The sequence below is a fragment of the Polypterus senegalus genome, chromosome 5, assembly GCF_016835505.1.
Source record: "Polypterus senegalus isolate Bchr_013 chromosome 5, ASM1683550v1, whole genome shotgun sequence".
NCBI lineage: Eukaryota > Metazoa > Chordata > Cladistia > Polypteriformes > Polypteridae > Polypterus > Polypterus senegalus.
The window spans coordinates 31,065,543-31,079,222 of NC_053158.1; the positions used below are offsets into that span (position 1 = coordinate 31,065,543).

General features: G+C 38.0%; 1 protein-coding gene across 5 annotated transcripts in view; it reads left to right on the forward strand.

The window, feature by feature from the left end:
• stau2 (staufen double-stranded RNA binding protein 2) overlaps positions 1 to 13,268 on the forward strand; it is a 356,944-nt gene extending 343,676 nt beyond the window's left edge. For all 5 annotated transcript variants that reach the window (XM_039754429.1, XM_039754431.1, XM_039754434.1 and 2 more), the window contains one exon: positions 12,188 to 13,268. In XM_039754429.1, the coding sequence (XP_039610363.1) occupies positions 12,188 to 12,281 (94 nt within the window). In that variant the 3' untranslated portion in view covers positions 12,282 to 13,268. The remainder of the gene's footprint in view (positions 1 to 12,187) is intronic.
• Positions 13,269 to 13,680: the final 412 nt, after the last annotated feature.

Sequence of the window (13,680 nt, forward strand, 5' to 3'; positions counted from 1 at the left end):
GGTCTTTGTAATAAGTTAAGCACAGATATGTAAAATCCAAGTACTTCTCCTGTTCTGTGGCCCTTCCAGATCATGGTGGGTGAAGTGTGCTTTTTAAAAGCTGGTGTAAATCTAACAATAATTTATGGTGAGGTTTCATGTTCTTGCTCTGAGAGAATATTTTGTGACTTATGTTAGTGGCCTTACTAGAAGTAAAGTAGAAATGGCACTGGAGAGCTAAGGAGATGGCCATGGGTTTGTTTTTAACATTCCATCTGCTTGAATTTGACTGTATCGTGGCTCAGATGTTACTGCTTTCTCCTCCCTGTGCCAAGGGCCTGAATTAATTTCTTAACCTGGTTAATATCTGTGTGTATTTTTTAACATTCTCCCTGTATCTGGGTTTTTTCCACCCAAGTATTCACAATTCTTTCTCCAAACTGACACAAGATGAATGAGTGTTTACTTGTGCATGTGAGTATACACTGCAGTTGTTAACATGTTCCATGAAAGTTTGTTTTTTTTGTTTTGCGCCCAGTTCTACCAAGAAAGACTTTGCCTGACTTTATTCTAGCTTTAGAGCTTAGGGGACAAAAACAGACTGATATACAGATCTGAAGTGTGCAAGGTCTATATAAAGCAGATGTTTAAAAGTCATTTGAACAGGATAGGTATTTCAAAATAAAAAGACCTTCTAATGCAGCTCTGTATCAACCTTTTAAAAAGAATAAGTCTTTTAGAGTAACATCTAGACATGTTTGTATGATACATATTGTCTCTGCGAATTGCCAGTGCAACATTCTTTCCTTCCATTGTCCACATATTACTACTATGCTGCCTTTCAGCAGTGTTTTTCTGGATAAGTTTAACTTGCAATTTGCAAGCTTTCATGTACACCATAATGTGATTAGCAACTTTCTCTCAGTTTAACTCTCAGTAAAACAGAATCTGCGGGTTTTCATGATGGTTCAAATATTTGGACTTTATGAGAATATGCAGACCGACTGAGACAGTGCCATGGATTTGATCTTAGTCTCCCGTAGCTGCATTAACCACTGTGCCCTTGTGTTGCCTATATAAAAATCCATTTGTATGAGATAGTAAAAAAGAGCATGGATTTTAAATGTGAAGTTAGCATTTATTATATATCTGTGTTGATTTGTCATGTGGTGGGTGCAGCAATTTGCTGTATCAGCGTGTGTATCTGTATGCATCTGTCCTGTGCATCTTGTTCTGTCACACCCATCACCTGCATGTCCTCTCTCACCACATCCATAAACCTTATCTTAGGCCTTCCTCTTCTCCTCTTCCCTGGCAGATCTATCCTTAACATCTTTGTCCCAATATACTCAGCATCTCTCCTCTGCACATGTCCAAAGCAAAGCAATCTCTGTAACTTTGTCTCCAAACCATCCAACCTGACCTGACCCTCTAATGTACTCGCTGTAATCCTATCCATCCTTGTCATACCCAATGCAAATCATTTATTATATATACTGTGTGAATATATATATATATACAGTTAGGTCCATAAAAATTTGGACAGAGACACCGTTTTTCTAATTTTGGTTCTGTACATACCACAATGAATTTGAAATGAAACAACTCAGATGCAGTTGAAGTGCAGACTTTCAGCTTTAATTCAGTGGGGTGAATAAAACGATTGCATAAAAATGTGAGGCAACTAAAGCATTTTTTGAACACAATCCCTTCATTTCAGGGCCTCAAAAGTAATTGGACAATTGACTCAAAGGCTATTTCACGGGAAGGTATGTACAAGTCCGTCGTTATGTCCTTATCAATTAAGCAGATAAAAGACCTGGGGTTGATTTGAGGTGTGGTGCTTGCATGTGGAAGATTTTTCTGTGAACAGACCACATGTGGTCAAAGGAGGTCTCCATGCAGGTGAAAGAAGCCATCCTTAAGCTGCGAAAACAGAAAAAACCCATCCGAGAAATTGCTACAATATTACGAGTGGCAAAATCTACAGTTTGGTACATCCTGAGAAAGAAAGGAAGCACTGGTGAACTCAGCAACGCAAAAAGACCTGGACGTCCACGGAAGACAACAGTGGTGGATGATCGCAAAATCATTTCCATGGTGAAGAGAAACCCCTTCACAACAGCCCACCAAGTGAACAACACTCTCCAGGGCTTGGTAGGCATATCGATATCCAAGTCTACCATCAAGAGAAGACTGCATAAAAGTAAATACAGAGGGTGCACTGCAAGGTGCAAGCCACTCATAAGCCTCAAGAATAGAAAAGCTAGATTGGACTTTGCTAAAAAACATCTAAAAAAGCCGGCACAGTTCTGGAAAAACATTCTTTAGACAGATGAAACCAAGATCAACCTCTACCGGAATGATGACAAGAAAAAAGTATGGAGAAGGCGTGGAACAGCTCATTATCCAAAGCATACCACATCATCTGTAAAACACGGTGGAGTCAGGCAGTGTGATGGCTTGGGCGTGCATGACTGCCAGTGGCACTGGGACACTAGTGTTTATTGATGATGTGACACAGGACAGAAGCAGCCGAATGAATTCTGAGGTGTTCAGAGACATACTGTCTGCTCAAATCCAGCTAAATGCAGTGCAATTGATTGGGTGGCGTTTCATGATACAGATGGACAATGACCCAAAACATACAGCCAAAGCAACCCAGGAGTTTATTGAAGTAAAGAAGTGGAAAATTCTTGAATGGCCAAGTCAGTCACCTGATCTTAACCCAATTGAGCAGGCATGTCACTTGTTGAAGACCAAACTTCAGACAGAAAGGCCCACAAACAAACAGCAACTGAAAGCTGCTGCAGTAAAGGCCCGGCAGAGCATTAAAAAGGAGGAAACCCAGCATCTGGTGATGTCCAGGAGTTCAAGACTTCAGGCTGTCATTGCCAGCAAAGGGTTTTCAACCAAGTATTAGAAATGAACATTTTATTTCCAGTTATTTAATTTGTCCAATTACTGTTGAGCCCTGAAATAAAGGGATTGTGTTAAAAAAAATACTTTAGTTGCCTCACATTTTTATGCAATCGTTTTGTTCACCCCACTGAATTAAAGCTGAAAGTCTGCACTTCAACTGCATCTGAGTTGTTTCATTTCAAATTCATTGTGGTAATGTACAGAACCAAAATTAGAAAAAAGTGGTCTCTGTCCAAATATTTAGGGACCTAACTGTATACACATTCTCCATTTACTTCTACTTTCTTCATCTGACTCCATTGTCTTCTTTACCCTTTCTTTGGCATTATTCATCTCAGCATCCAAATAAAATCCATGAACTGAACATGTAGAATCTTAGCTACCTGAAGACTGGCATGCTTTGCTTCGTAGACAATGCTGAAGGTTAATTAGAAAAGCATCTTAGCGGCTCCATTCATCCATAATGTGACTCCATTAGTGTGACTCACTGTGCTGTGGGTGCTGCATGTTTACTGAGTGAGCCATCAGAGAGCATGTTAGGAATGTAGGCTTGAACTATTAAAGATATGAAGCATGTGAATTACTTTTACGTGTTTTTTCACTGTCTACAGCATGTGTATTTGTTAAGTATGTGCTATGCTGCTTTCTTAATGTCTCAACAAGATTTCATTGACGTACATAGATTTTTTGTTTCTCATATGTCACAGAAAGACACCACTAAATGTCACTTAACCTGTAAAATCAATAGGCAATCTTGTAGTTTTGCAGTTAGTGTTCTGAGTCTTTGAATTTGTAATTTAAAGATTCTCCATATTAGATAATACAAGTATATACATTATGCAGTGTTCCATACATGTTTCCATCCATCAATTCATCCATTGTGTCACATGGAGTTGTAGGCTATCCTAATTGCAACAAGCATAAAGTGTAAATATGAGTAAACCACTCAGTCCATCACAGGGAACATTCAGACTCAAAATTATACCGACACACACTGGGCCAATTGATTATTCACAGGTAACTTAATAAGCCACAGTTCACACAGAATTCTGTGCATTTAACCTATTCTTATGTTGAAAGTGTAGTGGGTTTTGCATGCAACACAACTTACTTAGATTTTCAAAGAGTCTTTAGTTAAATTCAATACCAGAGACTAAATCTGAATCTAGACGTTTTTGGCATCACAAGTAACTTACAAAACTCAACTTCAAGTTGGTTAAACAACCAAAGACAAAGAGGACAGGTAGAGTGTTCCACATGAGTTGACATCATTAGTGAAGTACTTCTGAGACTTGGACTGCTACTGTTTTTAATTTGTATTAATGATTTATATTCAGATTTACAAGATTTACAATAGCCAATAAGTTCTAAGACCACTGCTGTTATGGCAATCCATTGGTTTCTGCATGTTGCATGTAACAGTATAACAGGTCTGTCAATAGTGCCAAGAGTGTATTGGCTGAGCAGTGAAAGTGTTTAATGAGTTTTTGACCATAAACACAAGTAAGACCTTTTATAAGATTTATTTTTTTAAATTAGCAACATTTCATTCATGTGTTTAAAGAGGCTTCTGTTGTAAAGTAACTTTATTTTGTACATTGTATTATTGTGTTTTTGAGTATTTACCATCTCCAGATACTAAGGTTTTGTATCTCTAAATGGAACAACTATAGCAGTAATTGGAAATTGATCATTGCACAATATTATTGCACATTACTGAGTGCTGTTTTTTAGCGCACAACTTCAAGGGAGTAAACTTGATTACTTTCACTTAGTGGCTCAAGATTTCTGACTGCAGGTTGGCACAAATGTCAACATCAGCTGTAAGCATTGATATTTTGTTTTCTCAGGTAGGGATTATTGGTTAGAGATTAGCCTATTATATTGTGTGATCTGAGTAATTCTGACTTCTTATTTTGTAAGCAGTGAAAAGTGTATACTTTTTTTATTAATGCTGATTTTTTTTCCTGTCAAATTTGTTATGATCAACACATCTAATTGAACTTTCACTGTGTTAGATGGTCCACGGAGTATGAAAAGCTTGAGTCTTTTATTCTTATACTGGTACAGACCCACACCTTTAACTTTATATCTCACAGTTTTTTCCTTGATATTTATGAACAGAGTTTTTTTATTATTTAAAGAAGACTTTGAGTTTGCAGTTGATAGGAAATGTTTGTATTTCTTAGTTTGAAGGTGCAATGAGATTGCTCTATTAAGAGCTGACATTTTGTCTTTGGTTTTGTGGTAGTGTTAAAGCAATTGGAGATGATAATGAGCATATTTAACAGTTTGTGAATAACCAAATTATCATTGTTCTGTACAGTGAAGAGTGCTGTGCAAAAAATAAGTTGTGTTGTATTGTTGTACTACGAACTCTAGATGGAGAACTTAGTCAGAGGTGTTCATATGTTAATCAAAAAAACGTTTACGGTGTCCCTTTTGTGTTTTCTTTTTTTATGTACTAGTATGTTATTCTGTGGTGGGCTGGCGTCCTGCCTTGTGCCCTCTGTTGGCTGGGATTGGCTCCAGCAGACCCCCGTGACCCTGTAGTTAGGATATAGCGGGTTGGATAATAGATGGATAGTATGTTATTTTATATATTTAGTTTTCTGAACTGGCTCAGATCTCTAGATTGCAAACATATAAGCTATCAGAATTTGGCATGAGACAAGCACCATCTCTGGCTGGATAGGACGACAGTCTACACCAGATTTACACACACACAATCACACCCAACAGTTTAGAGCCAACATTTAACCCAACACACATGTCTTTGGGAATGAGGAGGAAAACATGTGCAGGCACAGGAAGAACATGAATATTCTACACAGTCTGTGATGGGACAAGTATTTGAGTCCTGTCTACTTCGAGGCTAATCACTGCACCACCTTGTATACCCTAATGCAGTGGTTCTCAAAAGAAGTCCTGGCTGTAGGTTTTTGTTCCAACCAACTTTTATTCTGAATTGGATACATAGTCTCATTAAGCAAGCTGTTAAATTCTAGTTTCTGTGTTGTGACGTCAATGAAGAAACTACAAAAATAGACTTGGTACATTTTTATTAGAATATACCAAGCATTTATGTTTGTTGAATAGAACTAGTTTAGTGGATTTTTAAGATTTTCATCATGATTTCCATTTTACTCATCCAAGAGTTCTGAATATTTAAAAAAAGTATTCACTATTTACTGGTTATTACTTATTATTTAGCTGATCCCTTCATCCTAGGCAACTTACATTTGAGAGCTACAATTGGTTGGAGCACAGGCGGGTGAAATGACTTGCTCTTAGTCACAGGTTCAGTAGTAGGATTTGAGCCCACAACCTCAGGGTCTGAAGCCCAAAGCCGTTACCACTGTGCCACACTGCCTGCTTCTAATGAATGCCACTCATTCAGTGTCATGTGGCTATGTGTCTGCTCTTCTCATTGTTAATTGTCATTTTTAGGATACAATTAAAAGAGCAAATGCAAATTCAGTTGTAAACAACTGAGAAAAAAGTTAAGTATTTCTAGCTATGGCAAAAATAGAAATATTTCGAAATGTCTTATAAAGGTAAAATTTACACTGGTGTGGTTATTTGTATGCAGAATAAGAGAAGAGAAAAAAGACCAGCTGATTAAATGAGGTCAGTTAGGGAATAAAATAACTCACTGATTGTGAAACTAGGTTATCAGGAAAGACTAACATATACATAATACAAACTGGAGTATTTCTAATAAATCCTGTAAAATATCTGTGACTTCATATGAAATACAGGAAAAAAAATAGAGTAGAAAATTAAGGCCAGAGATTTGAACTAAAGAGATCAGACCACGCATAACCAGCAGAGAACCCCCTGCTGCACTTGTGTTGTGGGTGGCAGAGGTGTGAAGACCTAAAGATTGATAAACAGCCTTCAAAACCTAAGAACTTCTGAGACAGAAGATTCTTGTCTGACCAGAACTAAAACTGAGGCGCATATCAGGACTCAACAAGACCCAGTGTGTGGGTAGAGTAGATGATTTCTGTTCTTCTTTTCTTTTCATTTTTTCCTTATACCAATTATTACCCAGATACCTGTAATCTGGTGGCCATACTAAAGTAACCCAAAATACTTCAGTCAGTGACTCCTCTGCATAATATTTGTATATTTTAGCCATTTGTAACCCATGCAGTTTTTAATTCATAGAAGTTACTTGGTATCCAGACTTGTAGAGATATATTGACAATACAGGTACTGTAAGTATGAATTTCTTGAAAAATAGTCTTTCATTAGCACAATAGGTAAGTTAGAAACTTCAGTAATAGAAACCTACTCAACTTTCCTAGTCTTCAGTCACTATCTTTGGTTGAGCCTATACTTTTTAGTAATGACAGCATTTATAGACTTTAACAACTTATCTCAAAGCGATCTAAGCGGGTGTTAGTAATGGAGCCATTTCAATGGACTTCTTGGTAACAGAGGAATTCAAATATAGGCAAGGGAAAGTCTTCATTTTTCTGTATAAAGCAAACTGTAATTGAGCTGTGCACATGACACACACTTTGACTAAGTTCATTTGATGTATATTCAGGACAAGACCTAAATTGGAAACAATGTCATCAAGTGCCTTTATCAGTATGTCATATGCTTGGGTAATGTTTGACACTCAAATTGTGTTACCAAAAAAATCTTAGCTTATTTGTCAGCTAGTTTTAGATTACAGTTACTCCACAGCCTCTGATTGAATTATGCGAAGATAACACTCTATGGAGCAACATTCTATCATGAAATATCTATTGTTTTATCTTACACTACTCTAATAATCATCATCTTATCTTACTCGTTTGGATGTAGGGAGAAGTCAAGCAAAATGACACCTTTTATTGGCTAACTAAAAAGATTACAATATGCAAGCTTTCGAGGCAACGCAGGCCCCTTCTTCAGGCAAGATGGAATTACATATGCATATCGTAATCTTTTTACTTGGCCAATAAAAGGTGTCAATTTGCTTGACTTCTCACTACATTCATAATGGCTAACACGGTACAACACCCTAGTATTACTCATTTGGAAACATTCTAATCTTTTTAGTTAGCCAATAAAAGGTGTCATTTTGCTTGGCTTTTCTCTAAATCCACTCTCAATAAACCAAGTATGGAAAGGATGTTTGTATGTTATTCAAAATTGGAGAAAACATTATTTTTTCATTGTGAGGAGCAGTCCAAAACTTTTCAAAATTTTGTAAGAATGTATAATTCTTATTCCTTAAAATAAAAATTTGAGCCTCTTTTAACCTATTGGATTTTGCTGCATATTATATAATTGGGATTGTGGGTAGGGCTTGTGGGGCATGCATGTTGGTGGCATGGCACGGAACAGGTAGCGGTTATGTGCAGGCTTTGGGTACAGACGCACACATATATGCTTCATTCTTATGGCTAAAGTGCCACAACCCTGATGATAATAACGAAAGAAATACATGCATCTGTTCTGTTTATTGTTTACTGGAATCATTGGAATTGCTGGATAAACTCTTTTCTGTCAGAACATGTTGTCACGTGAATATTCCACCCACACCGATAGAGAGGAAGTGCACAACAATATACAGTATAAGAGATGACTTCATACTGGGATTTCTGTTCACATAGCTTTCCAGAATGGTTAGGATGAAGGGTGCTTAGATCAATTTGATTTGCTGTGAAACATAAACGTGTTGGAAGTAGTATTGATTGTACCTTTGATTGATCTGTGACTCATTCATGGTAATGAACAAAATAAAATAAAAAAAAAAGATATCTTCTGAAAATATGATTTGCAAAAAGTGCGTGGGTGTGTGTGTGCCCTGTGGTGGGCTGGCGCCCTGCCCGGGGTTTGTTTCCTGCCTTGCGCCCTGTGTTGGCTGGGATTGGCTCCAGCAGACCCCCATGACCCTGTGGTTGGGTTATAGCGGGTTGGATAATGGATGGATGGAAAAATAATGTTGCTAACCATGGAGATGATGAAGCAGATCTTGTGTGAATATTGAAGGGTGTCCATGACAGACCCTAGGCAGGGGAAGTTACTCGACACTGGGTTAAAGGACTTTCCATCATTTTAGTAATTATATATTTTTTTATTCAGATGACATGAAATCTGTGGATGGGTTTTATAATCACATAAAAAATAATAATGAAAATCACTTCAGAGATTGCTATAAATGTATTTTATGGGGAGAGGGTTTAGTAAGCAAACCATTAAAGGTGTGGCGTGTTGTTTATTTTAAAGTGCATTGCAGGTGATAATACATTAGACCGTGATGTTATCATGGTTACTATTAGTTTTGGTGAATGCGCCCATATAAAACAAATGCTTTAACTGTTCAGTGTTTTTGAAAAATAGCAGGAAACATGCTTCATGCAAGGCGGCACGGTGGTGCAGTGGTAGCGCTGCTGCCTCGCAGTTAGGAGACCCGGGTTCGCCTCCCGGATCCTCCCTGCATGGAGTTTGCATGTTCTCCCCGTGTCTGCGTGGGTTTCCTCCGGGCGCTCCGGTTTCCTCCCACAATCCAAAGATATGCAGGTTAGGTGGATTGGCGGTTCTAAATTGGCCCTAGTGTGTGCTTGGTGTTTGTGTGTGTCCTGCGGTGGGTTGGCACCCTGCCCAGGATTGGTTCCTGCCTTGTGCGCCCTGTGTTGGCTGGGATTGGCTCTGGCAGACCCCCGTGACCCTATTTGGATTCAGCGGGTTAGACGATGGATGGATGGATGCTTCATGCATCCCAGACTGGGAGGCCAGAGCTTATCCCAGCATCATAAGGGGCCCCCCCCTCCATAATTAGGCCAACTCACACACAGCCACATGCACATAAGGCCAACCTAGAATCGCCAATTAACCTAAAACAAGCACATACACTGTTGATACTGAGCTGGGAACTGCATACTAAATTCTGTGCCCCTACTTTATCATCTTAAGAGACATTATCAAGTTAAGGATAGGCGTAGTGTATTCACCGTAAAATGGTGACAGCACGAGAGAGATAAACTGTGTTGCTCAGTGTTGCTCATAGTGCTGAGAAAAAGTGTTAAAAGAATGGCATCATTTGCTGAATGTTTGATCTCAGGGGTGTGCTATACTTAACCTTTTTTGTTCTCTGCTTCCTCCTGCTGTAGAAAACCACTTTGTTAAAGGGAAACGATGGTCCATCCACTTGTAGCACATCTTCAAACTAACACCAATGACGTGAGCTACTCAGATTAGTTACTTTAATACAGTCCTTCCCAATGACGTGGTCATATAAATGTTTATTTTTACAAATATTTTTCTTCCTTGCTTGTTAAGAAGAGAAGCAATCATTTAATTTAAAATTTCCATGCGTATGTTTTTCTTAAGAGTAAGCAGCATCTAAGGAAATTTGATCCTGGAAACATAAGCAAACTGAAGGAAGTTGCTGACATGATTCAAGAATATTTTCATTGTAGGTGTGACTGGAAAAGGTTACACAAACAGCTTTTGTTCTCTTACATATATTTTTAGTGTGCATATTTTTTCTTAAATGTTGTAAGTTTAAAGGACTCTCTACTTACGGAAGGAATGTCTGTCTAACCCTATTTTATTTTATATCCTCTTATCTCAAGCTTAAATGCACTATCATTTTAATGACCATGCTCATCTGCAACATTTCTGCTGAATCATCAGAAGGCGTTTTTGTTCATTGATGATGACGAAGTTCACAAACTGAGCTCTGCTGAGCTCCATATGCCCTGAAGCACATTACTAAAGGTTGAAGGGACTTTACCTTTGACGTTAAGAATAGCAGTGACACTGTAGCAATAATTTCAAATCAACTCGAATACACTTAGATTTAGAAAAATATCAAATGACCTAATATCACACTGCATTCCCTTTCTGCACCCTTTATAAAACTTGATTTACATTGTAGAATATGAAACAGTAGTGGGAAATTGGAATTTCAAGGACATGATGATTTAATATAAAGTTCAGAATTGTTCAAATTCAATGACATTTTCCATTAATATAAAAGAAACCTGTCTTAACATAACATTCTTGACCTTCCTTTATCCAGTTCAGGACCCCATTTGAGGTTTTGGGGCCTGTCACAAACAAAAACAATCCGTGGACAGGACGTCAGTCCATGGCAGGGCCTGCTCATACACATTTACACATTGCACTCAAATTGGGCCAGCAATGTGCAAACTCAAACGGAAAAGGCATAGGATTTAGACCCACCATGTTGGATCTTTGAGGTGCCAGGATATGTCAATGTAAAATAACTAGGTTTTTTTTCTAATTCTAGGATATCCATCCATCCATTATCCAACCTGTTATATCCTAACTACAGGGTCATGGGGGTCTGCTGGAGCCAATCCCAGCCAACACAGGGCGCAAGGCAGGGCGCCAGCCCACCGCAGGGTGCGCACACAATCACCCACACACCAAGGACAATTTAGGATTTACCAATGCACCTAACCTGCATGTCTTTGGACTGGGGAGAACATGCAAACTCCACGCATGGGAGGACCTGGGAAGCGAACCCGGGTCTCCTAACCTCGAGGCTGCAGCACTACCCACCGCGCCACCGTGCCGCCTAATTCTAGGATATGATACACTAATATACAATGCAGACTTTTGAATTCCAGGACATGATACATGAATATAAAATTATTTCTGGTAAATGATACTTGAATGTAAATTCAGTTTCTTGAATTCTAGGTTTTTTGATCCATTGATTGAACTTTCAGATTTTGTAGCTGTTCTATGATGTGATACATTAATATACAATTCTGATTTGTGAATTCTGGGACATAATACGAATAAAAACACTTTTTTTAAAAATATCATGCCAATATTCAAGCTCTAGGAAATGATACAGTAAAAAAATGAGTATTTTTTTTATTCTGGAAACACAATGTATTAATAGAAAATGTTGTGTTTTTTTTTTAAATAAAAAGCTAGAACATTCAGCTGAAGTAACCAAAGCAGGTTTTTGAATCATTTAAATAAAATGTATTTTAGGACATGATACATTAATAATATGAGTGTACGAGTAAATCGTCCCCTACTGAGCATAGTGCTGTGTGTCAACACAATAATTCCTCACTTGATGAATTGCTTTAAGTAAACGGTTGTTTTGCTTCTTTCTCTTTTTTCTTTTTTAGTATGATCTCATTTCAGTGCAATCAGATTGTAAATATTGTTTTGTTTTAAAGTGTGGTCTTTTTTTGCTAACCTTTGCCTTGAAAGCGGCATCTGCGTATAAACATGTCTACTGAGACGTGCTGCCCTGGAACTCAGTACTCTTCTTGTCCTATTCATCTTCCAGACAAGTGATCCATCTGGGCGAGAAGGCAGACAATAAACAGACTAACTCAGGCACCACTGCTCAGGACTGCAAGGATTCAAAGGCTGTCGTCTAGGAGCCCTCAAGTGAAGCACCCACGGCGGCCGCTGCATCCTTTGAAACTTGTCAACACGCAATAGGGTGGATGTGTATGAGGAAGTGAATGACTAGATACCATTATTTGAGTCTATGTGAAGACAACACTATCCTAACACAAATCAATAAATAAGTAATGCATGACAGTCTTTAAAATGTGGGGAATTCAAATGAAACAAAGAATTCCCCATTTTATGTCATCAGATCATGTTTTTTTAAAGATACCTGCCAAGCGACAGAGCAAAAGCAAGAAAGAATCATGTTAATGAAATTATCAGTTTAATAGTGGAGTAAATCGAGACCATTAAAGTAAACGGTAATACCAATAAGGATGAAATGGTTTTATTTTTATTTTAGTGTAGGATAATTTCATCTTTTTTGTTCCTTTTTTTAATAAATGATAATGCTTGGATATTCTAAAGTTAACCAATGACCGTGCTGTGAGAGTTGTAGTTGTTGTCTTCATATACAGTCATCCAGCTTATCTTTTATGCTGACATTAAGCATTCTTCATTCTATATGGATATGTATTTTTTTTGCAAAGTACAAAATGCCATATTTAGAATTTGTTTGCTAAAAAAATGTTGACATAAAAATGCTTAATAAACCATGAACTGATGTTAGAACTGATCGATAGAGACTCTCAGACAAGCAGTTATGGCATTTGAGTTTTATGAACCTGTTCTAACAACGGAGGCGCCTGGCCTCTGCTTAACATATTCCCCCATTTCTCCTCCTCTTTTGTGTGTGAAACACATCTACACCCATTCTGTGTGTTGTATTGACCCACCTTTGGCATCAACTGAGTGTTTTTAATAACTGCATTCTGAGGTGGAAGAACTTCACAGGCCCAGAAACAGAAGACTTGAAAGCAAGAAGTACCAGACTGTATTAGAGGAGCCCAGTAAATGAACTCGGGGGTTCTGAAATGGCCAAATGCAGTAAAACCACGTCAGTTCATGTTTAACTTGTCTCTGTGTGATTTCTTTTATCAGTCTGTCATTCCTTTAGATTTTATTGAATATCAATCCATGTATCCATTTTCTTTTTGTAGTGGAAAGTCACATAGGAAGCCAGGTCCTATGCTGGTAGAATCTTGTGGATGGATTGGAGGCCTTGCATATGCAACACACTGTATCAAGTAACATTTGGAAATGAATGTGAAGGAGTCACCAGTAGAAACCTCTGTGAAAATGTGCAAACCTCCAGTCACAAAAATAACTGCAGCCAGCAATCGAACGAGAATCCAACCAATGTGAGCAAATCTGGGCACCTCAAATGAATGAAGGGATATATTTATTATACATTTCAAGGGTGCTAGTTTTCCACATTGTTAATACTCCATAATGTTTCCAGCAGTGATTCTGAACAAGTGAGCA